The sequence below is a fragment of the Trifolium pratense genome, linkage group LG4 (genome assembly GCF_020283565.1).
Source record: "Trifolium pratense cultivar HEN17-A07 linkage group LG4, ARS_RC_1.1, whole genome shotgun sequence".
Lineage (NCBI taxonomy): Eukaryota > Viridiplantae > Streptophyta > Magnoliopsida > Fabales > Fabaceae > Trifolium > Trifolium pratense.
Window position 1 is genome coordinate 38642434 of NC_060062.1, and position 25856 is coordinate 38668289.

The following is a 25856-nucleotide window of genomic DNA, read 5'->3' on the forward strand; positions in this document are numbered from 1 at the left end:
GAACTTCTTGACCATAGATTCCATTTCAGAAGCTAGAAAGAAAAAAAAAAACTTGATAATAATCCATTTTCGCGAGTTTAGCTCAGTTGGTAGGTAGAAATGACTAGTGAGAATTTGAACCTCGAACACTCCACTTATTTGCCCGAAATTCTATCAACTACTAGACTACCTGACCAAAAAGAATATAGCTACCCAATGAAAAACTTTTGATCAAACATAGGAATAGATTAGGACAATTTGTGCATGCATGCGTTGATTGATTTATAGAAATGCTTTTTATTTTAGACATGGTTTTGTTAGTGGATAACTGTAGTTAGCACTCAAATGTTATTTTTTAATCATTTGTCTTTGTATTTTTCATGCGTGACAAACTTTTCTTTTTATCATGTTCTGCATATTATTCATATTCATATTTTTTCATTAACATGAGATGTGCATTGGATGATTGATTATGTTCTCAATGCCATTGGCAATATTCGAAAGTTGAAACAATGAAGCCAACGAAATTCGATTCATTTGGAAATGATTCAGCTCACATTTCACGTGAGTTAAAATTGCATCATCGACATGTAAGAAGATGTTTTCTCTTCCGATCCCGTGATTCTTTTATATCCTCAATATTTCAATTTTGCCTTTGAAGAAAAAATTGATTCACAGAAACTGATTTTTTTCGAGTGCAAATTCAGAATAAATTTTAGTTTATAAAAACCATTTTTTTTTGTCAAGACAAAATTGAAAATTCAAGTAGTATAAAAGAAACACGGGTGTTGGAAGAAATAGTTAAAACAATTGAAAATTCATCATGTAAAAATATGCGGATCTGGCAAAGTAAAATCATTTTACACAGTCAATTAATTAAAATCATTCATTTAGACAAATTTAGACACGTCACTCGAATATTAAAAATAAAAAAAATTAAATCAAATATTTTCCTAACCTCAGTTCACAACCTCACCGTGCAACCGCATTCAACTCACTGTCGCCGTCGTTCTTGCTCGCCACCTATTGAGCACCGAGTTAATCCTTGTTTCTGTTTCTGCATAAGTTCTTCCAGCTGGTGCAAATTCCCTCAAATCTGGTACAAAAAATTTGTGAGTTTTACACGCAAGGTATTTGTTGAAATGTCAGTGAGTTTGTTCATGTTGATTTTGAGAAAAACATGCTACTAATGGCTATAACTTGTTTGCAAGTAGATAAGATAATATTTGTTGATAAATGGGGCATACTACAAGTCCATGAAGCTATTGTTAGTTGGTTGATATTAAAATTTAGGTGATGTTAACTGAGATTTAGTGTTAGGATTTGTTTATGCCTAGTTTGAATTTCTAAATTATGAGCGTTCTTCTTTACTGAATAATGAGTTGATTTAGTATGCATTTAGATGTCCATGTTGTCATGAATATCGAGGCCTAACTCATCCTTACAAAACCGGGTCGTAAGGTGAGGATTGCCTATCTATCCGTTGTGGGACTAAATCCTTCCCACCGAGTTTTGGCCGCTAACACATGTAATTGTGGTGGCCAAATTTGGGGAGTAATCCTATAAAGGCTGCAATGGACTAAATTTGGTTTGAGAGTTCATCTTTGGTCATATATGTTTTGCTCCCAATTAATTGTGCAACTCATCTCCTGCCAATTCAATTTCTTGCAAATTGTACGTCAAAATTAGTTTAAAATTTGTGTTTTTATTTTTGTATCTGTAATAAACTAATTGTAGTTAAACATTTTGCACCCACTGGTCCACTGTTTCCCCATCTCCCTTGTCACACCAGATACTTTCCCCCATATTGTCATGTACATATATGCAACCTTATTTTTATAATTATAAAATAAGAATAATGCATAAAAGTTGATTTTGGGAATCTATGTTTCATTTCCAAAGCCAGAGAAAGGATGCATGTTTTCCTGAAACTCTTCAACGGCCTTACGCGACGTGTTTTGGTGTATCGCTGTTATGCTTCTTCTCCTGGCCTTGCCCTTGCTGATTCATTTTATATCAATGAAAACACTCTTCCATGCTCAAGGAACCTCGATCCACCACTCAATTATGTCTATCCAGGTGCTTTATTTTAGTTTTTGAATGAATGAATTTCCCTAGCATAATGTAACAATATATGAGTGTGTGTTTTATTGTTTGAGTAAACAATTATTTTGATCCTAAATGTGAGGTTGTGTCAATATAGTTCTAAATGCATTAATAAAAATTAAAAAAAGAAAAAGCATGCCTTCTGTTAGTAGTTTCGTAGAACCAATTGACTAACGGATGACACATCTAGTAGGACCAAACTAACCAACCAAAGACAAGTATGAGGACCAAATTGACTAGCAAAAGATACATGTTTTGTGTTATAATTTGGATACACTCAATGACTAGTGACAATGACTTACACACTGAAAGACCAAAATGTCTATTTACTCTATTGTTTTGTTTGAGACTTTTATTGTCTTTTCTATGATATATTTGTTATGCATATATTTTAGTTTTTTTTAACTTATGGTTACTGAAGGAATTAGGTAACACTTTGTATCACTGTCTAGTGTTATATGCTAAATTTTTCTCTCCTACTTCGTTTTACTTTTAAAGTGGAAGATTTTGATCAAGTTGGTGTCATCTTCTGTTGAGTACTATTGAATTTTGTCATTTGAACTCTAATTAGGTCTAGTCTTAGTTTATTTTATTTTATTGTTTTGAGCATGCCTTTTTTGTCTGCGCCTAGGTTTACAATATGGTTTTGTTTTAGGGATTTTTCTTTCTGATTTCAGATTATGGCATATTCCATCTGTAAGGATATAATAGCAACCTGACTTTAAAAAGTCTTCTCTTAATGCTTCAGTTGATCGAATTATGGATTAATTAATAATAGTTGTTAAGTATTCATGTAAGCTTTGCATGGTAATTCTAAGGTATTCGTGTTTCTATACCAAGTTTCAACCTTATGTAGATTAGTATATATGCAGGAACTGCCACTGAAAGAAGAGATATGATCTGGCAGGGGAAACTGGAAGAGCGAGCTCCAACTGCCTTTTATGTGCCTAATATGCCTGAACTTAACTCTCAACTGAAGCAACTAATGAAACTGGGAAAAATTTGTGAAGCTAGGGATATGTTTAATAGAATGGCTCACAGAGATGAGATATCATGGACAAATTTAATAGCGGGTTATGTCAATGCTGCAGACTCGAATGAAGCTTTGATCTTATTCTCAAATATGTGGGTCGACTCTGGACTTCAAAAGGATCAATTTGTGGTAAGTGTTGCCCTCAAGGCTTGTGCACTTGGCATGAATATATATTTTGGAGAATTATTGCATGGATTTTCAGTGAAATCTGGTTTGATAAACTCTGTTTTTGTCAGCAGTGCCCTTGTAAACATGTACATGAAAGTAGGAAAAACAGAACAAGGTCGCAGTGTCTTTGAAAAAATGACAACAAGAAATGTAGTATCATGGACTGCAATTATTGTGGGGCTTGTACATGCTGGTTACAGTTTGGAGGGACTGTTGTACTTTTCTGAAATGTGGAGATCAAAAGTGGGCTATGATTCACATACATTTGCCATTGCTTTAAAGGCATCTGCTGATTCAGGTTTGTTGCATTATGGGAAAGCCATACATGCACAAACAATAAAACAAGGGTTCAATGAAACTGCGTTTGTTGTTAATACTCTTGGTACCATGTATAATAAATGTGGAAAACCAGACTATGTCATGCAATTATTTGGAAAAACGAGGATGCCAGATGTAGTTTCATGGACGAACCTTATCACAACTTATGTACAGATGGGTGAAGAAGAACAAGCATTGGATGCATTTAAAAGATTCAGGAAATCCAATGTCAGTCCCAATGAGTATACTTTTGCATCCATAATTTCTGCTTGTGCCAGTCTTGCTGTTACTGAATGGGGGGAGCAAATACATGGCCATGTATTGCGTCTAGGTTTGGTAGATGCCTTGTCGGTGGCAAATTCCATCATCACTCTTTATTCGAAATGTGGGCTGTTACGGGAAGCTTCATTGGTATTTCATGGTATGACTAGGAAAGATATTATTTCTTGGAGCACTATAATTTCTGTTTATTCTCAAGGAAATCACGCAAAAGAAGCTTTCAACTATCTATCATGGATGAGAAGGGAAGGACCGAAACCAAATGAATTTGCTCTTGCTAGTGTGCTGAGTGTTTGTGGAAGCATGGCACTTCTGGAGCAAGGTAAGCAGGTGCATGCTCATGCCCTGGGCATTGGCTTAGATCATGAAGCAATGGTTCATAGTGCTCTAATTAGTATGTATTCAAGAAGTGGAAATCTACAAGAGGCTTCAAAAGTTTTTAATGGTATAAACATTAACGATATCATATCATGGACTGCAATGATTAATGGGTATGCGGAACATGGTTACAGCCAAGAGGCTATTAGCTTGTTTGAGAATATTTCCCGTGTTGGTTTAACGCCGGACTATGTGACGTTTATTGGGGTTCTGACTGCTTGTAACCATGCTGGATTGGTTGATCTTGGTTTCTACTACTTAAAGTTAATGACTAATGCGTACCGAATCACTCCTTCAAAAGAGCACTACGGTTGCATGATTGATCTTCTATGCAGAGCAGGGCGGTTGAGTGAAGCTGAGCATATGGTACGAAACATGCCATTCCCTTGTGATGATGTTGTATGGTCTACCTTACTCAGAGCATGTAAGGATCATGGTGATGTTGATCGGGGAAGTTGGGCAGCAGAACATATACTTCGCTTGGATCCAAATTCTGCTGGAACTTACATCACTATTGCTAACATATATTCTGCCAGTGGAAGATGGAAGGAAGCGGCACATTTCAGGAAGTTAATGAAGTCAAAGGGAGTAATAAAGGAGCCAGGATGGTCTTGGATTAATGTCAATGATCAATTAAATACATTTGTTGCTGGGGATCAATCTCATCCGCTAAGTCAACATATAACAACCATTTTGGAATTACTAAGCACGAGTATAGGAGATGCTAGGCTGGATTTAGGTTCTATTGTAGAAGATGTTGAAGATTAGAAGGTATTGTTTGTGCATTTTTTTTTAATAATAATAAAAATAAGTTTGCAGACATGTACATGAAAGTATGAAGGCAAAAAAACTGGTGTCCTAGAAAGGGAGATGGGGAAGGAGAGTGTACCATTGCCTATGATGCACCTCCTCTATACAATGGTAAATGAATATTGTGCAGGATGCAACACCTATGTTACTTGTGCTGTTGTGCAAGTTAGAATTAGTCATATATATATAGACACACACACACACACACACACACACATATATATATATATATATATATAGACACACACACTTACAGTCATCCATATAGCTTAGTTTACTCTTACGTTGAATGTATACTGTACCTTCTGACCGTAATTTTAGTTGTACTGAAACTTTGGGTAATAGAAGTTTTTACTTCAATGGAGGATGCTGCGTACACCTTTCTGTCATCAAAGAAAAGGGCTTCTGAACAGGAGCTCAGCCGACACACTCCTCATCACAATGAGGAAGATTCCCGTTGCCTTGCTACTGGAACTTTAAAGAGAGACAGTGATGAGGTTCTGTTATTCTACTCAATCCCATTCCAGATCAATCCATTCACAAACACTCTACTCCCCTTCAAAACTCCTAAAGATCTCCTTGAGTTGTAGATGTTGACTCTAATGCATGGTTAAGGCTTTGAATATTTATTTATTTATTATTGTCATATTCAATACTAGTTTTGGAGGCACTTGATGTTTGTTTTTATTTCCTTTTGCAGCTCACTGTATTATCTGTTTGCAGTTAGAAGATGGCTGGGGAGTATTTAAAACATGCAATGGATTTGAGTGGATTGTTGCTTCTATATTGTTCTTTATTGAGATGCTGAAGGAATATTAATACATCCTTAAGAGCAAGGGAAGAACAATGTTGCTGTGTGTGGATTTGCATCACTGAGGTTTGTTCAAACAAATTAGCAGTGCTTTGTTCTCCATGGTCGCATTTTTCTGCATGCTACCATCACCTCGGTTTGTTGCTTTTTGTTTGCGCTTCCAAATCTCTCGACTGTGAAGCTAGGTACGGAATACCCTTTGCACATGTTGTGTATTATACACAACCTAAACTGATAGTTGTTTATTGAAGATAATGTCTCTGATTGTGGCACATGGTCAAGTACAGTAACAATTTACTATAATTTATAACTTTTTTTTGACAAATCGTTTATATTACCTAAATTCTTCACCACTAAACTAAACATAGTGGCTTTATAGACAAACATGGTTGTTAAAGATATATTGGTAAATAATTTGTATACATAGTTTTTTCCTTGGTTTTGCTCCTTTCCACATATAATGTTTACATCTCAGTTTTGAAGTAGCAGAAGCAATTGTTTACTTGATAATAATGAGAACTTGCACGTCAATTAGGAAAATATTCACATAAAAAAAACCTTATAATTTACTTGTATTTTTGTTGGAGCAAGTTGGTAGCTTCGAGGGAAACTTGGTATAAAAATAAACACAAGTGTTTTCATAAGTGTAGCTCAAATGGTAGTTATATCAGGGACATTATTGGAGTGGTCGGGGTTCGAACTTCGGATTCCAAGTTTCTCCACATTTGAATGTGTGAGTCTTGCTATTAGGTTACATGACAAAAAAAAATAATATTAAACACAAGTGTAGAACTAAGTGTGTAGTGTGAATTGAGAAAAACTTATTTTAAGTCACACATTGGAGGAAACAAACCCCTTATTAGTGTTTATATATGAGAGGATAGCTTCTTGGGATGTGCACCAAGGGATATCCAATTTTGTAAATGGAGGATTTCACATACAATGTTGGGTGTCACATGCACCGCCATCCGGTCGGATCGGGTTTAGGCCTTGGTGACATATACATTTTTTAATACGAAGAAGTGAAAAAATAATTGTTATATTTTTATTGATAAAAATCACAATTATGATTAAATACCTTTTTTTATTACAAAATGATAAAATACTTAAAACGACATTTAAAAGAAGCTATTTAAACTAATTTTTTATTTGAAGTTTCTATAAAAAAGAATTCTTTGTTAAATTTTTTTTTTAACAAAAATACAATATACTATAAAAAATCATTTAAAAAAAAAAAACCAAACTGGCTCCACACCAACTCCACCCAAGTTCACCTTCACTCCACCCAACTCTCACCATTTCCATTCCTGCAGGCTCTGACCAGAAATCGGAGGAAGAATGGCAAGCTATTCTCTCCTTTAAGCAGTTTCGGATTCTCAGGCAGAAGGGGACTGAGTACGTAATCTCACCTCTCTCATATTCTCATTCAATCAAGCTTTCAATATTTAGTTACTATATACTATGTAGTTTAATTGGGGGAAAAACTTAAAAGTTTATTATAAAATTGAAAATTGAAAATGAAATCATTATATTAGCTTGTGGAAATTGATGGTGATTTATTTAATTTTGCAACTTCATTTACATTATGCTTCTCAAATCCCCCGTTACACTCAGGTTGTTGGTTTCACACTATCACTCCCAGTGCATTGATCTGTTGTCTTCATTTGTTATGGTTCTTGTTTTGCCTTTTCCACTTTTCTTTACTGACAACATTAAATTATTTTAGTGAAATGAAGTTCATCCCATCAAATAGCCATGTAATCCTTACCAGTTTCAATTGAAAAATGGTAATGTGTATTGTGATATGAAAGGACGCGTAATTGGTACATTAAGTTTATTTTTTTACACATTGTGAAGACTTGAACCCTTAACCTTCAAACCTTCAACTTTAGTTGAGCTACCCATCCCACCCCGTGAATTATCACAAGTGATCTTATAAAAAATAGTGTAATGTGACCCAAATTAAACCGGTCATCATTTCCTTTTTGACAAAGAGAAGAGACTGTACTTAAAGTAAACATGTGGTCCCTTTGATGAACCGACCATTGAAATTGAAATGTGCAACAAAAAGTAGTGGTGGGGATGAAAGAAACTTGACTAGATGTTAGTGGGAAATTTCAAGGATGTTACATTAGAATGTTGGTGGAAGATGGTAACAAAGACCATGAAAATGTTTCAACTAAGAATACTGCAACAATTATTTAAGGCCATTTGATTGTTAGTTGTTTCAATGTACCAAGTGAGCTTATTCTTTCCACTTAAATCTTAACAACTTACAATTATATTTAATTTTTCCTTTAAGTTTCACAGCAACAGTGCAAAATACATCTTCATCAGCAAGTTAGTTTTGGCTTTTACAATTTCAATGGCTAGTAGTAGCAACCAAATTGTCTCTTCATCTAGAATGACATGGAAATATGATGTGTTTGTGAGCTTCAGAGGTGAAGACACACGCAACAATTTCACTGATCACCTTTTTGGTGCTTTTCAAAGAAAAGGCATTGTTGCCTTCAAGGATGATACAAAGCTAGAGAAAGGGGAAGATATATCATCTGAGCTTCTAAAAGCCTTTGAAGGATCTCAAATTTTGATTGTTATCTTCTCGAGAAACTATGCTTCTTCCAGATGGTGCTTGCGGGAACTAGAAAAAATTGCTGAATGCAAAGTATTAGGACAAACTGTGCTACCTATTTTCTATGATGTCAGTCCATCTGAGGTACGAAAGCAAAGCGGAGATTTTGAAAAAGCCTTCATGGAGCATGAAGATAGATTCAAAGAAAATTTAGAGGAAGTGCAAAGATGGAGGGGAGCTCTAACAAAAGTAGCCAACCTCTCTGGTTATGATGTAAAGGATAAGTAAGTAATCTTTTCTATATTTGTAACAAGATGATCAACACTTTTAAGTTTATTAACAAAACTTTACCTTGTTTCATTGAACTAATTCGTTATATATTATTTTATTTTTGTTATAATTTTTGGTTTTTGAATTATTTTATCAATTAACCTTTGTGATTTCTATTTGGGGTTGTCATGTGATGATTTAGGCCAGAATATGCAGAGATTGAAAAAATTATTAAAAAGGTAACAAGCTTATTGGGTCACAAATTTTCAACATTACCTGGCGATATAGTTGGAATGCACTCACGAGTGGAAGAATTAGAAAACCTTATGAAGTTGGACTCCGATGATGATGTTCGAGTTGTAGGGATTTGTGGAATGGGCGGAATAGGGAAGACAACTCTTGTTGATGCTTTGTATGCTCGAATCTCTAATCAATTTGAAGCTTGCTGCTATATTGATGTAAGTAAAACTTATGGAGGTTATGGCCCAATAGGAGTGCAAAAGCAACTTCTTTGTCAAACTCTAAAAGAAGAAAATCTTCAGATATACAATCCTTATATGGCATCTAATTTGATTCAAACTAGGCTATGTCAAGTAAAATCCTTTGTAATCCTTGATAATGTTGATCAAGTGGAACAACTGGATAAATTAGCCTTGAAACGAGAGTGGCTAGGCACGGGGAGCAGAATGATCGTAATTTCTAGAGATCGTCATATCTTGAGAGAGCATGGAGTAGATGGAGTTTATGAAGTTCAACTCTTGGATCATAGTAGTGCCCTTCAATTGTTTTGTAGGAAAGCTTTCAAAAGTGATGATATCATGACTGGTTACACAGACTTCACATATGGTGTACTAAATTATGCCCATGGCCTTCCATTAGCAATTAAAGTATTGGGCTCATTTTTGTATGGTCGAGATGTCTCTGAATGGAGAAGTGCATTGGAAAGATTAAGAGAGAATCCAATGGCAGGTATTACGGATGTACTCCGAATTAGTTTTGATGGGCTATTGGAGACAGAAAAGGGTATATTTCTTGATATTGCTTGTTTCTTTCGTGGAAAAAGAGAGACATATGTGAAGAAATTTTTAGATATTCGTGGATTTCATCCTGAAATTGGTTTAAGAGTTCTCCATGATAAGTCATTCATTACTTTTCAGTATGGGCATATTTTTATGCATGATTTATTCGAAGAACTTGGCAAGAATATCGTTAGAGAAAAATCACCCAAAGAACCAAGAAAGTGGAATAGATTGTGGGACTACAAGGATTTCTACAAAGTTATGTCAGAAAACATGGTAAAATAGTTATTGAAATTAAATTATTTCTTGCAATTTTTCTATATTCTATTTATAACTTCAAAGTATCGATCATTTTTAATGTCATTGCAATACTGTAGGAATCAGAAAACCTTGAAGCCATAGTTCTGCAGCCTGATCCTTATGATCAAATTGATGAAATACAAGCAATGTCAACATTGAGGGCAGAAAGTTTAGCACAAATCAATCGCCTTAAATTGCTCATCCTGCAGAATTTGAATTTCTCAGGAAGTCTCAATTTTCTTTCAAGTGAATTGGGGTATCTACGTTGGGATAAATATCCTTTCACTTGTTTGCCGTCGAGTTTTAAGCCGGATAAACTTGTTGAACTGATCCTACCTCATAGCAACATCAGGCAACTATGGGAGGGCACAAAGGTACAATAAACACCGTCTTTTCTCTTCACTAGAGTTTATTAAAGAAATGAATTAAAGTTTAAATGTGATTATTAATCTGTTTCTTTTTACTGACCATATATTATCTGCAGCCTCTTCATAATTTGACACGTCTTTATCTCTCTCACTCGAAAAATCTTATTATGATGCCAAGTTTTTTCGAGATTCCAAATCTTCAGTTCCTAGATCTTGAAGGATGCATAAAACTTGTGCAGATTGATCCATCCATTGGTACCTTGAGAAGGCTTTCCAGATTAAATTTGAAAAATTGTACAAATCTTGTTAGTATTCCTAACAAAATTTTTGGTCTGAGTTCCCTTAAATATCTAAATCTCTCAGGCTGCCCAAATTTTTGGTTAGAGGGACAAAGAACAATAGAACATTTGGGGATGCTTGAAAACAATGAAATTACTACCCAATACCAACCAACATCCTTCATCTACAAGGTTTTGAAGTCACCCTTCCGATTTTTTATTTTTCAAAAAAGTAGAGATCCAATTGGTTTATTGTTACCTTTGGTGTCTCTTTTGTCATGTTTACAACATCTAGACCTAAGTTTCTGCAATCTTCTTCAAATCCCTAATGCTATTGGGTGGTTACACTGCTTAGAAACACTAAATTTGGGGGGTAACAATTTTGTTACATTACCTAGCATCAAAGAACTTTTTAAACTTAGAAAATTGAACTTGGAGCACTGTAAGCAGCTGAAATATTTACCTGAACTCCCATCAAAATCTGTTTTGCCAGTAAGAGAAACATATTATGGTAGGACCGTTGTATTAAATATTTTTGGTTGCCCCAGTTTAACTGACATAGAATGTTGTTATAGAATGGTTTTATCTTGGATGATACAACTCCTTAAGGTGCTTACTCCATCCTTTTTCCTTTTGTATATGGTTCTTTTATTATTTGATTGAATTGAACTAATACATAACTAATTATTTATATGGTACCAGGTGCACATGAAATCCGATCTCCTTGAGATTCATATTGTCATTCCTAGAATGCAAATTCCAATGTGGTTCAATAAACAAAATGTGGGCAGTTCAATAAGCATGGAACCATTACCCAATATGGATGACAAGAATTTCATAGGTGTTGCTGTTGTTTGCTGCATAACACTTGTAGCACATGATGATCCATTTAGTTTAGATTATGAAAGGTCACCTTGGATTCGGTTTGGTATTAAAAATAAACGAGTAAACTCGTGTTGGTATTTCTATATTCACATACATCATGGAAAAGATCTGGTTACAGATGATTTACAACACCTGTGTCTAATTTTTATCACTAGGAAAGAACTTACTTATCTTACAAAGGGATTGCATGATATTATTGAATTGGAAGTTTCTGTTTACTGTCCCCATGGTTTGCATTTGGAGGTAAAAAATTGTGGTTATCGTTGGATATTTCAGGAGGATCTGGAGCAATGAAACTCACAAATGTATTTAACATATGATTAGCCATGTTATAGAATTGGTTGATGAAAAATCCAGAAACTCAATAGAATCATTAATAAATATACTGCTTTTGTATTTTAAAGATGATAATATGTTGATTGTTTGCCAGTTCTCTTTTTATGCTAGAGTCAATATTAATGTTAATTGTTACAGTGATAATGAACATGTTTGGTCATTGATTGTCTCTTGATGATTTACTACTGCTGCTAAATGCCAAAGTCTTGGATATATATGTGTGTGAGTTTAAGAAGCAAATGATGTGTGAATTTGAAATGTCATATATCATATTTCTTAGGCAAGGATTTTTTTTATTTTTTTTGGTTTTGTCTTAGGCAAGGAATTTGTGGCAACAAAAAGTGGAATATAACGTCATCCAAGAAAATATGACACTGATGTACTAATGAAATTTAATATGTTGAGAAGCAATTCAGCAGCTACATTAGATGAAGCTGGAATCAAACTTAGGAAAGATATTGAGGAACCATTTTTTGATGTCACTTTGTATAGAAATTTGATAGGCTGATTAAGATATCTTCGTTTTCACACTAGGTCTGATATTGCTTACACTGTTGGACTAGTAAGCTGATTTATGGAGGACCCTAGAAAGTCACACATGGCTTCAGCAAAGAAAATGGTGAAATAGATCAAAGCCACAACGAATATCAATGCAGATGCATAAGTAATATAGGCTACACTTATTCAGATTGGAGTGGTGATGCAAACGACGGAAAAATTTCCATAAATTGAAAGTAGAGATCCAATTGGTCAAACAATTCTTTGATAGAGAAAGAGAAGTCATACCCTACCCTATAAATTGTTGAGGACTTGACATAATAGGCTTTATATCAAGGATCATTATTTTACACACAAAAATGCATAATTATTTATATAACTTCACACAAAACATGAAGAAACATAATTGAGCTAAAGTTATTAGTTACTACTTAAAATAAAGCTCAACAAGCTTCTTCAATGTGTCAAATACACTTGTGAGTGGATCAAATGCAATAGAGCCCTTGAGTTCAAGATCAGGAAACTGGTTTGGTAGTGCCTGTTGCATTCCTGACATGGACATCATAGCTGTCAGTTGACTATTGGACATTACTTCACAATCTTGAGGTGTATCTTTAATTTTGCTTGGATCATATCCATAATTTGCAAGGTAAGTTTTGTATTTCTCTATAAATTCAGGTCCAGGGTTAGGTATCCTTGAGTATATCTGTAATATTGATCAAAGGAAAATGAATTCTAATTGTGCATTTTATGTAAATTGTGCATATTAGGAAAATGAATTCTAACTGGTATATTATGAAAGTAATTGAACATGTGTCGAAAACCGGACACTCCATTGCTCAGAATTGTCGGTGCTGCAAATGTCACAAGTTATCACACACAGCCTTGCAAAGCTTATGAACATGTCAAAAGCAGTTTAGATAAGCTCAAATAAGCTAAAAATAGATTATGAACATGTCAAAAACGGTTTCTATAAGCTCTCACACACAATCTCACAAAACTTAAACCCACTTGGGTTGGTGCATTGGTATTGGCTTGGGACCTGGGAGTGTGCTCCTCTTGAGGTCTGAGGTTCGATTCTCTCTGGCGCCAATTTGGGTGGGCTAATTTAGCTTCTTCAAAAAAAAAAAAATCTCACAAAACTTATGCCAGTAGATTAGATAAGCACAAATAAGTAAATTCAAACATACCCTTAATTCTTGATCAAGTCCTTAAAAAGTATAGGTATATTTTTTCATACCTGAACAAAACCTGTGTCCTTAGCTCCAGAAACAAGAGCAAAATTGTCATAATCAGTAGCAATGACATCATAAGGCAACTTGGGAGTGAATGGCAATGTAGGAAAGCGGAGAAAGCATTTTTCTCTGATCATCTCCTTCATCTCAAGTTGTGTCTCATTTTTCTCCATATATTCTAGTGAAAGACATTGAACCCTTCCCCTAATGCTAGTTACACATCCTGAAATGTTATTATTGTACCAAAATTAATACCAAGAAGCTTATGGATGACAAAAAATCTATTATATGCACATGTCAAAATTGAAAAATAAATATTTGTTTAATAACAGGTAGGTATACCCTTATCATAGATCTATTTGTTGTTTGTTGTGGAGACCTCTTATATTTGGGCCACCCGTTGTTGTTGATTCCACGTTCCAGCATAAATAGCCTTTATAAGTGTAGTGCAAACTTTAACTCTTAAGCTAGCTTTTGTGGTTGAGTATATGCTTCTCCAATTCTAATAGTGAAGATCGTTAACATTAAAGTGAAGTTATTGGGTGTCTATCTCTTTTTATTATTATTATTTTTATTATTATTATTATTATTATTATTATATTATTTATTCTTTTGTCCGGTAGTCTAAATGCTAGAATTTTACTTTTTTGAAGATGAGATAGTGAGAATATCAAGATTCGAACTCCGGTCCTTGCATTTTTTATGCAATGTCCCTAATAATTAAGCTATGCTCGCGGAGACATTTTTTTATTATTTAATTAATATGCCATGTAGTTTTATATATAAAAATGTCACGAAAATCGAGGCCTAACTCATCCTTACAAAACCGGCTTGTAAGGTGATGATTGCCTCCTCTTTATAAACTCTTCTCAAGAGTCCTATCTATCCGATGTGGGACTAAATCCTACCTAGTGTTGGCCGCTAACACATCCCCTCACGCTTCAGCCCGACCCAATGGGCCTGAAGCGTGAACGATGTCGGAAGGCCAACGATAGACCTGATAGGTTCTGATACCATGTCACGAAAATCGAGGCCTAACTCATCTTACAAAATCGACTTGTAAGGTGAGGATTGTCTCCTCTTTATAAACTCTTCTCAAAAGTCCTATCTATCTGATGTGGGACTAAATTTTGCTTTAAAAATATTTTCTTTTTAGATTCACCGTAAAATTTATTCTTGACTTAATTAGTCTATTCGTCCCTTAAAGACATTTTAGGTTTCACAATGGTCCCTTAAAGAAATAAAGATCTGGATTGGTCCTTTAAAGACACATTTGTTTCTCACATTGGTCCTTTCCGTCAATTTTTCACAAAAAACGTTAGTTTTAGTTGACTGAATTGTGGATGTCGTTAAGTCTAAGTGGTCCACCAAAAACCTTATTAATTTTTAAAATTTTAACAATTGGAATTTTTTGTTATATTTGGAGTTAAAATTTAACGAAAATGGCCAATATGGCAAACATATATGTCTTTAAGGGATCAATCCGGGTCTTTTTTTTTTTAAGGGACCAATCCGGAGCTTTTTTTCTTTAAGGGACCATTGTGAAACCTAAAATATCTTTAAGGGACCAATAGACTAATTAAACCTTTATTCTTTTGTTGGAAGAAGTTGGAGACTTGAAACAACTCTAAATCGAAGTCCAAGTTTGACGAGGGAAGTAGGTGAGAGTCCCTTTCTAAACTCATGGCTGAGATGAAATTTAGAAATTAGAAAAGATGAGGTTAGTTCTTCTAGAAGTAGGAAACTAAAAAAAATTAGGCAAAATTATACTACAAGTCCTTTATCTTATTTTTTTGTAACACTTTGGTCCTTTATCTATTTTTTGTAACACTTTGGTCCTTTATCTTTTATTTGTAACACTTTAGTCCTTTATTTTTTTTATTTGTAACACTTTAGTCCCTTTTTTGTAACAGTTTGGTCCTTTATCTTTTTTTGTTTTGTAACACTTTGATCCTTTATTTTTTATAAATAAATAAGATAAGGACCAAAGTGTTACAAAAAAAAAAGATAAAGGACCAAATTGTTACAAAAAAAAGATAAAGGACCAAACTGTTACAAAAAAATAAGATAAAGGACCTGTAGTGTAATTTTGCCAAAAAATTAAAACCACGGCAATGGAGTAATGGACTAAAGTGTAAAATAAGTGAAATAATATTTTCATCTAAACTAAAATTAAATGAGTTAAAAACTTAAAATATAAATTTATGAACCAATCGTTAGTTGGTTCAGTGGTGATTGGCGCTGAACTTGGTAGGGAGGACCGCGGCCCGCAACTGCGATCTGAAGGGGCTGAAACCACTTAATGCCAGAACTGACCCCCGAAAAAAATTATGAGATGAATTATGGGGTCCATTTTGAGATACTGAGTTCATCATTGGAGTGAAAATTGGATGATATAATAACCTTTGACTAGAGATCATTATCGGGAAGTTGAATGTTTAATTCTTCAAAAATGTCCTTATGTTCATTGTAAGATTTATCCACCAATTTTAGCTTGTTCTTTTTGGATGATCTAAAGAAGTATATGATATTCATGCTTTTTCTCAAACTTTGAATGTAATTGTCAATGTTGTGTGTTCTTCTTTTAAATGCAATGATGAATTGCAAGTTGCGCATGAAACTGATCGAAACTTTCACGGTCCGACCGGCCGGTCCGGTTCTGACAACCTTGATTTGAGTTACCCATGCGACTAGTGAATGCTCACAAGTGATCTTATAAATGTGACATGCTTGGTTCCCCCCTTGTTCAAAAATCTGACCCAAATTAAACGTGTGGTCCTGATCCCTTTGTTGAACCGGTCACTGAAATTGAAATGTGTAACAAAAACTAGTGATTAGTATGAAATTGAAAGGAACTTACCAAGATGTTAGCGGGAAATTTCAAGGATGTTACATAGAATGTTGGTGGAAGATGGTAACAAAGACCCTCAAAATGATTCAACTAAGAATACTGCAACTATTATTTAAGGCCATTTGATTGTTGGTTGTTTCAATGTACCAAGTCAGACTATTCTTTTCACAGCAAAACTGCAAAGTAGTACATCTTCATCAGCAAGTTAGTTTTGGCTTTTACAATTTCAATGGCTTGTAGTAGCAACCAAATTGTCTCTTCATCTAGAATGACATGGAAATATCATGTGTTTGTGAGCTTCAGAGGTGAAGACACGCGCAACAATTTCACTGATCACCTTTTTGGTGCTTTTCATAGAAAAGGCATTGTTGCCTTCAAGGATGATATAAAGCTCAAGAAAGGGGAAGATATATCATCTGACCTTCTAAAAGCCATTGAAGGATCTCAAATTTTAATTGTTATCTTCTCGAGAAACTATGCTTCTTCCACATGGTGCTTGCGGGAACTAGCAAAAATTGCTGAATGCAAAGTATTAGGACAACCTGTGCTACCTATTTTCTATGATGTGAGTCCATCTGAGGTACGAAAGCAAAGCGGAGATTTTGAAAAAGCCTTTACGGATCATGAAGATAAATTCAAAGAAAACTTGGAGGAAGTGCAAAGATGGAGGGGAGCTCTAACACAAGTAGCCAACCTCTCTGGTTTTGATTTAAAGGATAAGTAAGTAATTTTTTCTATGTTTGTAACAAGCTGATCAACACTTTTAAGTTTATTAACAAAACTTTACCTTGTTTTATTGAATTAATTCATTTTATTTGATTTATTTTTTGTTATAATTTTTGGTTCATGAATTATTTTATCAATTAACCTTTGTGGTTTCTATTTTGGATTGTCATGTGATGATTTGTAATTTCTATCTCCTGGTCATTTAGGCCAGAATATGCAGCGATTGAAATAATTATTAAAGTGGTAACAAGCTTATTGGGTCACAAATTTTCACCATTAGGTGACGATGTAGTTGGGATGCACTCACAACTGGAAGAATTAGAAAAGCTTATGATGTTGGACTCCGATGATGATGTTCGAGTTGTAGGGATTTCTGGAATGAGTGGAATAGGGAAGACAACTCTTGGTAAAGCTTTGTATGGTAGAATCTCTAATCAATTTGAAGCTTGCTGCTATATTGATGATGTAAGTAAAACTTATGGAGGTGATGGCCCAGTAGGAGTGCAAAAGCAACTTCTTTGTCAAACTCTAGAAGAAGAAAATCTTCAGATATGCAATCATTATATGGCATCTAATTTGATTCGAACTAGGCTATGTCGAATAAAATCCCTTGTAATCCTTGATAATGTTGATCAAGTTGAACAACTGGATAAATTAGCCATGAAACGTGAGTGGCTAGGCACTGGGAGCAGACTTGTCATAATTTCTAGAGATTGTCATATCTTGAGAGAGCATGGAGTAGATGAAGTTTATCAAGTTGAACTCTTGGATCGTAGTAATGCCCTTCAATTGTTTTGTAGGAAAGCTTTCAAAAGTGATGAAATCATGACCGGTTACACAAACTTGACAAATGATGTACTAAGATATGCCGATGGCCTTCCATTAGCAATTAAAGTGTTGGGCTCATTTTTGTATGGTCGAGATGTCTCTGAATGGAGAAGTGCATTGGAAAGATTAAGAGAGAAACCAATGGCAGGTATTATGGATGTACTCCGAATTAGTTATGATGGGCTAGACAATACAGAAAAGGGTATATTTCTTGATATTGCTTGTTTCTTTGATGGACATGAGGAGACATATGTGAAGAAATTTTTAGATATTCGTGGATTTCATCCTGAAATTGGTTTAAGAGTTCTCCATGATAAGTCATTCATTACTTTTCAGTATGGGCATATTTTTATGCATGATTTATTCAAAGAACTTGGCAAGAGTATCGTTAGAGAAAAATCACCCAAAGAACCAAGAAAGTGGAATAGATTGTGGAACTACAAGGATGTCCACAAAGTTATGTCAGAAAACATGGTAAAATAGTTATTGAAATTAAATTATTTCTTGCAATTTTTCTATATTCTATTAATAACTTCAAAGTATATATCACTTTTAATGTCATTGCAATACTGTAGGAATCAGAAAACCTTGAAGCCATAGTTCTGGAGCGTTATTCTTCTGAAATTGATGAAATACAAGCAATGTCAACATTGAGGGCAGAAAGTTTAGCAAAAATGAATCGCCTTAAATTGCTCATACTGTGGAATTTGAATTTCTCAGGAAGTCTCAATTTTCTTTCAAGTGAATTGGGGTATCTACGTTGGGATAAATATCCTTTCACTTGTTTGCCGTCGAGTTTTGAACCGGATAAACTTGTTGAACTGATCCTACCTCATAGCAACATCAGGCAACTATGGGAGGGCACAAAGGTACAATAAACACCATCTTTTCTCTTCACTAGAGTTTATTAAAGAAATGAATTAAAGTTTAAATGTGATTATTAATCTGTTTCTTTTTACTGACCATATATTATCTGCAGCCTCTTCATAATTTGACACGTCTTTATCTCTCTCACTCGAAAAATCTTATTATGATGCCAAGTTTTTTGGAGATTCCAAATCTTGAGTACCTAGATCTTGAAGGATGCATAAAACTTGTGCAGATTGATCCATCCATTGGTACCTTAAGAAGGCTTTCCGAATTAAATTTGAAAAATTGTACAAATCTTGTTAGTATTCCTAACAAAATTTTTGGTCTGAGTTCTCTTAAATCTCTAAATCTCTCAGGCTGCCCAAATTTTTGGTCAGAGGGACAAAGAAAAATAGAACATTTGGAGATGCTTGAATTCAATGAAATTACTACCCAATACAAACCAACATCCTTCATCCACAAAGTTTTAAACTCACACTCCCGATTTTTTACTTTTCAAAAAAGTAGAGATCCAATTGGTTTATTGTTACCTTTGGTGTCTCGTTTGTCATGTTTACAACATCTAGACCTAAGTTTCTGCAATCTAGCTCAAATCCCTAATGCTATTGGGTGGTTACACTGCTTAGAAACACTAAATTTGAGGGGTAACAATTTTGTTACATTACCTTCCATCAAGAAACTTTTCAAACTTGAACAATTGAACTTGGAGCACTGTAAGCTGCTGAAATATTTACCTGAACTCCCATCAAAAACTGTCTTGCCAGTAAGAGAAACATATTATGTTAGGTCCGTTGTATTAAATATTTTTGGTTGCCCGAGTTTAACTGACATAGAATGTTGTTATAGAACAGTTTTTCCTTGGATGATACAACTCCTTCAGGTGCTTACTCCATCTTTTTTCCTTTTGGATATGGTTCTTTTATTATTTGATTGAACTAATACATAACTAATTATTTATATGGCACCAGGCGTACATGAAATCCGATCTCCCAATTGATCAGATTGATATTGTCATTCCTAGAATGCAAATTCCAATGTGGTTCAATAAACAAAATGTGGGCAGTTCAATAAGCATGGGACCATTACCCAATATGGATGAAAAGAATTTCATAGGTGTTTCTTTTGCTTGCTGCATAACACTTGTAGCACATGATGATCCAACTATTGGTATTGGGTTCGGTATTAAAGTTAAAGAAAGTTTGTTTAGGAGGTACAATATTTACATACATCATGGAAAAGATCTGGTTACAGCACTTAATTTACCACACCTGTGTCTAATTTTTATCACTAGGGAAACATTTATTCACAATGTGAATCGTATATCAGAGGGATTGCGTGATATTATTGAATTGGAAGTTTATGGTTTGCATTTTGAGGTAAAAAATTGTGGTTATCGTTGGATATTTCAGGAGGATCTAGAGCAATTAAACTCACAAATGTATTTAACAAATCATTAGCCATATTATAGAATTGGTTGATGAAAAATCCAGAAACTCAATAGAATCATTAATAAATATACTGTTTTTGTATTTTAAAGATGATAATATGTTGTCTCTTTTTAAACGTGTCATTGACTGTCTCTGATGATTTACTAGTGAGAGAGAGAGTTATGGTTCTTTTTATATTTTGGATTACACTTCTATATTCTTAGAGAAATATTTACTACCGAACATGGAACAAATCATAAGTGACTAAATAAAAAAAAAAAAAAAAAAGCATAATTAACTATTTTTTAAAAAAATTGGTCATATTGATAACTATCAACTAAGCTACACTTATAAGACCAGTTGCATAAATTTTTAATAAAGAATATGTGTAAAAAAATATTAAATGTCTAATATGAACAACACTAATAAAAACTACACGTCTACTAATAAAAAGTACATTGTTATAATATGTTATTAATAAAACTTTTTTTTTTTTACGTTTTATTAATATAACTTGTTGAGAAGTGATACCTTGAGGACTTGATATAATAGGCTTATATCAAGGATATTATTTTACACACAAGAATGCATAATTATTAATAGGGTTAAATATGTTTTTTTTGTCCCTATAGTTTTCCAGAAACATATTTAATCCTTATTAATATAACTTCTCACAAAACATGAAGAAACATAAATGAGCTTACTTAAGTTATTAGTTACTACTTAAAATAAAGCTCAACAAGCTTCTTCAATGTGTCAAATACACTTGTGAGTGGATCAAATGCAATAGAGCCCTTGAGTTGAAGATCAGGAAACTGGTTTGTTAGTGCCTGTTGCATTCCTGACATGGACATCATAGCTGTCAGTTGACTATTGGACATTACTTCACAATCTTGAGGTGTATCTTTAATTTTGCTTGGATCATATCCATAATTTGCAAGGTATGTTTTGTATTTCGCTATAAATTCAGGTCCAGGGTTAGGTGTCCTTGAGTATATCTGTAATATTGATCAAAGGAAAATGAATTCTAATTGTGCATATTATGAATCACGGACACAGACATGGACATTTGACATGACACTGACACGTAGACATTGTTAATAATTTAATGAAATGAAAGTAATTGAACATGTGTCGAAAACCGAACCCTCCATGGTTCAGAAGTGTCGGTCCTGCAAATGTCATAAGCTATCACACACAGCCTTGAAAAGCTTATGAACATGTCAAAAGCAGTTTAGATAAGCTCAAATAAGCTGAAAACAGATTATGAACATGTCAAAAACAGGTTTCTATAAGCTCTCACATAGTTTCACAAAACTTATGCCTGTAGATTAGATAAGCTCAAATAAGTAAATTCAAACAGACCCTTAATTCTTGATCAAGTGCTTAAAAAGTATATATTTTTTCATACCTGAACAAAACCTGTGTCCTTAGCTCCAGAAACAAGAGCAAAATTGTCATAATCAGTAGCAATGACATCATAAGGCAACTTGGGAATGAATGGCAATGTAGGAAAGCGGAGAAAGCATTTTTCTCTGATCATCTCCTGCATCTCAAGCGGTGTCTCACTTTTCTCCATATCTTCTAGTGAAAGACATTGAACCCTTCCCCTAATGCCAGTTATATATCCATTAGGGCTCCCATGAACACAAAAAGTATCAACTTGGATAGCTGGTTTTTCCCTATCAAATGTATACACACCCTGAAATATCATTAATGTACCAAAATTAATACCAAGAAGCTTATGGATGATAAAAAATCGATTATATGCACATGTGGCTGTATTTTTGTTTTATAGGATTGTTCGGTGGAGTGTTTAAGTGGCTCGGTTCTTACCCCTTAATAGGTAGCATTTAACGGAGGGGTTGACCAGAAAGGTTATAGAGTGCAGTCCTCGACTCGACTCTCAGAGGCCATGCTATGATAGAGACTTCGATATCTCACATTGACTAGTATGGGATGCTAAACCTAAATGCAATTCACTCTATCTAAAATAATTATTTTTCCTACATATTGAGAGGAATAATGATTTTAGCATTCACCTGCCTGAGTGCAATGACAGTCTTCTTGGCCTTGTCCAGCAAAACCGCGTTTGAGCGAAGCAACTTCAAACCATCTTCCTGAATATCTGATAGGGTCAAAATTCTTGGCTGTCATACCTCTCATCATCATTAGATTTTCACTCTTTTCATTGGATTCATTCTCAAATGGTGAATTCACTGCACTTTCACTAGCACTAGCAAGCTGGCATATATTTTGTTGATGAGAAGAAGATAGATCTGCTGCTATAGACTGTTGATGGAAAAAGTAAAGCGTGAATACAAAGTATATCTATTATCTCCGGAACGAAATATAAGTAAAATTTGATCAAACCAAGTATATTAAGAAATGTAGTCAATAATTTTTAGTCTATGCAATCTCAATAAGAAAATTAAATTACACTTCATAACTAATCAATTGATTCATTGAAAAATACACAATGCTAAATTAAATGAGCGATATAAACTCATGTAAGCTGAAGATCGCCTCTATTTATAAACTCATGTTCATGTCATCTCACATCTGATGTGGGACTCTTAACACACACCCTCACGCCCGTGGGACTCTTAACACACACCCTCACGGCCAACATTATTGAGCTTGGTACATGGATATAAATGGTGAGCGGCACTATAGCGAAAACCTAATAACATGTGACCCAACGGATCTTGGAGGAGACTCTGATACCATCTCTTAGAATTTGGGTTGGGCTTAACTCAACCTTACAAAACCGACTTGTAATATGAGGATTGTCTCTACTTAGAATCTCATGTTCAGGCCATCTCACATCCGACGTAAGACTCTAACAGATATAATATCATTAAATAGGGGAGAAGTAAAGCGTGTTTGGTTGCGCAATGGGCTGCTGCAGCCGCATATCTGGAGCTTCTCACACATGGAAAATGAGAAGCTAGGATTTGGCGTGTCAAAAAAACTCGTGTTTGCAGGCTCTCAAAACATGGAAACAAACATTCATGTAGTTAACATTTTCTAAATTGATGAAGTAAAATTCGCTTATAATTCATTTCGGATGGGGTATCGATGAAAAAAATCCATAGAAAAATGTAATGGCACACAATATTACAAACTAATATCTAGTGACTTTTCCTCTAGCCAATGTCTGATATTTTGGAATCATAATCATAAAAATTATTAATTAAGTACCACCACTATAACTAAAATCTGTGTACAATATCTGAAATGTGAAATAGTAAAATTATTGAATTGTGGAATATAATACAAACCTGATTTACTGGAGAGATAAATATCAAAGTAGCAGCAAGACCAGATAAGATATGTTTGGTCAGAACCTTACTTGGAATATCCAGTGAACACTTCAACTGTGTTTTTCTTGACACTCCCTTGCATTGTCTACAAACCAAAATAGTTGAATATAAATACAAAAACTTAGGATTCAGAAACAAAACTACAACAATAATTGATATAGTAGTAGAAATTAATGAAAAGGAAAAAGAGAGGATTTGGTTTGTTACCTGTGATGATGAATGGGAGGATAAGAGGTATAGTGAAGTAGATGAGGTGATGATCTTAGAAAAATCTCTACCATGACTTTGCTTTATCACTTGTTTACTGTGTTGTGTTGCACATTGTGATCTTTCTATTGTTCTGGTTTTTTCATGACACAAAAGATCTTCTTGAAACATCATTGTTCACAACGGTCCCATGATTGAAGTTGGACCTGTCTCACTTTCCGAGTTTTCTTTCTCAAAAGACAATGCTATCTCCACCCCCTATTTTTGCTATCAAGAGTGCTAAGAGCATTTTCTTTGTTAAGTCTCACTCTTTTTTCTTTTCTTTTTATTATAATGCCCGTTTAGAATTTTATTTATCATCATACTATATAAGTAATTAGTATTGTTAGTTTTTTTTTGTTAGTTTTACCGTGGATGAAAATTGAATCCCTAGTCTTCTTATCATTTTACTCTTTAGTTCATCCACCTCAACCATCAAATTATCTTTATAATTTTCAATTTATGGACTTTATGTTGAATTTTAAAATGTTCAATAACTCAAATAGTTGGATTTCAAGTGTGTCAAAAAAAAGTGTGGGTGGTTAAGTCTCACATTGACTATGAATTAAGAATAATGTTGAATTTATAAGAGAGGTGACTCATTAACCTAACGTCTTAAGATTTTGGATGGAAATGTGACGTCTCCCTCAAGTATTTGACTCATTGTTTTTACCGAGCTCCACCGGACTCTCCAACACAGATTTTGCAGTAGAGGTCTGATGATATTAAATACATCAAAAAAAATATTGAAATTGAAATGTTATTAGAAAATTTAAGGAGGATATATTGAATTGAAATTTGAATTGAAATTTCAAAAAAATTTAAAAGATTTTTTCTGTTGCATAAATGTTCAGTAACTCACTTTGTAAAGTTTGATAATGAATTGACTTACTCCTATTATAGCAAAAAGAAAAAGAAAAAGGAAAAAGAAAAAATACATATATATAATATCTTTATTGCATAAGTGCAACTTAGATGGATTGTAAAAAAAAAAAAGTGCAACTTAGATGGTAGTTAGGTAGATATTTTTATATGTTGTAGGACAAGTGTGAAGTTGGAAATCTTTATAAATGTGAGACTCGTAAATTTAATATTTTAAGATATTAGATAAAGATTTCGTATCTAACTCGCTTGTGACATTACTCTTCTTGATCCAATGTGGATGATGCTCGAACTTTCCGTTTAACACAAAATTGAAGCGTATAATATCACGGATCTAAATTCTCTCCGGCACTATTTCATTAGATAAAGAGCAGAAAGGATGACCGAAGCTAGACCGAACGAATGAGACAATGGAGAATACAATTCCGAAAATACTGCTGAACCATAGGAGTATTAAAATTGTGTGAAACCACCGAAAGTATTTCACGTAAAATACACGCATTATTAAATTTTGGGAAGATAAACTTCATAACTTTACAAATACAAAACCTACTTTGAAATTAACTTTACCAAACTTCCACAATTAAATACTAACACAAAAATAATCATATTATAAGACCCCATCACAGATCAATATTACACGTTCTGTGGTTAGCATCATTCAAGTCGTGTGCTTTTTAATTTCATTCTTCTTTGTTAACACGTGTTTTTGTCTTCACACCATCAACAACTAACACTCACTTTAGTACAAACCTAGGTAGGGACTTTTGACAATTATTTTTTGAAAAATAAGAAATAAATAGTCTACTACTTCCGTCTCTAAATAAAAAGATAAAATTAATGTTGATAAGATAATTTTTTATACTTTTAAAATATTGGATGCATAATATCTAAAATAGAATTTTCTTTTTAATATATTTAATTAGTGTCTCGGAATATTGTTTAACATTTTTCATAATTTAATATGTTTCAAAATAAATAAAAACACTTTTAATTTAATAAATTGGTAATGGTAGTTACATCCTCCAAAGTTTTGTGGGGGCACTTTTCTTTCATT

At 33.9% G+C, this 25856-nt stretch overlaps 3 protein-coding genes across 9 annotated transcripts; 2 read left to right on the top strand and 1 right to left on the bottom strand.

Moving 5' to 3' along the window:
• The first annotated feature begins 939 nt into the window (after positions 1-939).
• Positions 940-8230, top strand: LOC123882229 (putative pentatricopeptide repeat-containing protein At3g47840). 7 transcript variants are annotated; one of them, XR_006799743.1, is made up of 7 exons: positions 940-1109; positions 1882-2058; positions 2958-5032; positions 5393-5680; positions 5795-6067; positions 7196-7277; positions 8185-8230. XR_006799743.1 is itself a non-coding variant. In XM_045931043.1 (4 exons), exons 2-3 carry the CDS (start codon positions 1893-1895, stop codon positions 5027-5029), a joined length of 2238 nt encoding a protein of 745 aa, XP_045786999.1. In that variant the 5' UTR covers positions 940-1109; positions 1882-1892; the 3' UTR covers positions 5030-5032; positions 5772-7120. The 7 variants fall into 7 exon arrangements, 3 of the variants coding, with proteins under 3 accessions (XP_045786999.1, XP_045786998.1, XP_045786997.1); XR_006799744.1 differs by having other exon boundaries at positions 5420-5680; XR_006799742.1 differs by having other exon boundaries at positions 940-1078; positions 5437-5680.
• On the top strand, positions 7342-20457 carry LOC123922646. The gene is made up of 10 exons (XM_045975341.1): positions 7342-8738; positions 8927-10019; positions 10121-10417; positions 10528-11298; positions 11392-11865; positions 16682-17214; positions 17427-18522; positions 18624-18917; positions 19028-19798; positions 19887-20457. The coding sequence occupies exons 1-10, from the start codon at positions 8248-8250 to the stop codon at positions 20373-20375; spliced, it is 6309 nt and encodes a 2102-aa protein (XP_045831297.1). The 5' UTR covers positions 7342-8247; the 3' UTR covers positions 20376-20457.
• Positions 20458-20816: 359 nt separating this feature from the next.
• Positions 20817-24093, bottom strand: LOC123882230 (chloroplastic lipocalin). Its single transcript, XM_045931044.1, has 5 exons — positions 23879-24093; positions 23630-23756; positions 22392-22637; positions 21757-22047; positions 20817-21343 (listed from the first exon to the last, which is right to left on the bottom strand). Exons 1-5 carry the CDS (start codon positions 23950-23952, stop codon positions 21065-21067), a joined length of 1017 nt encoding a protein of 338 aa, XP_045787000.1. The 5' UTR covers positions 23953-24093; the 3' UTR covers positions 20817-21064.
• Between the last annotated feature and the right edge of the window lie 1763 nt (positions 24094-25856).

Excerpts from the sequence above, each read along its gene's own strand:
- LOC123882229 (XM_045931043.1), top strand. The coding sequence starts at position 1,893 with ATGCATGTTTTCCTGAAACTCTTCAACGGCCTTACGCGACGTGTTTTG. Across the intron at positions 2,059-2,957 it reads ACTCAATTATGTCTATCCAG|GAACTGCCACTGAAAGAAGA; the intron begins GTGCTTTATTTT and ends GTATATATGCAG.
- LOC123922646 (XM_045975341.1), top strand. The coding sequence starts at position 8,248 with ATGGCTAGTAGTAGCAACCAAATTGTCTCTTCATCTAGAATGACATGG. Across the intron at positions 8,739-8,926 it reads GGTTATGATGTAAAGGATAA|GCCAGAATATGCAGAGATTG; the intron begins GTAAGTAATCTT and ends GTGATGATTTAG. Across the intron at positions 18,523-18,623 it reads AAGTTATGTCAGAAAACATG|GAATCAGAAAACCTTGAAGC; the intron begins GTAAAATAGTTA and ends GCAATACTGTAG.
- LOC123882230 (XM_045931044.1), bottom strand. The coding sequence starts at position 23,952 with ATGGTAGAGATTTTTCTAAGATCATCACCTCATCTACTTCACTATACC. Across the intron at positions 23,757-23,878 it reads CCTCCCATTCATCATCACAG|ACAATGCAAGGGAGTGTCAA; the intron begins GTAACAAACCAA and ends TTTGGTTTGTAG. Across the intron at positions 21,344-21,756 it reads AGGACACAGGTTTTGTTCAG|ATATACTCAAGGACACCTAA; the intron begins GTATGAAAAAAT and ends TCAATATTACAG.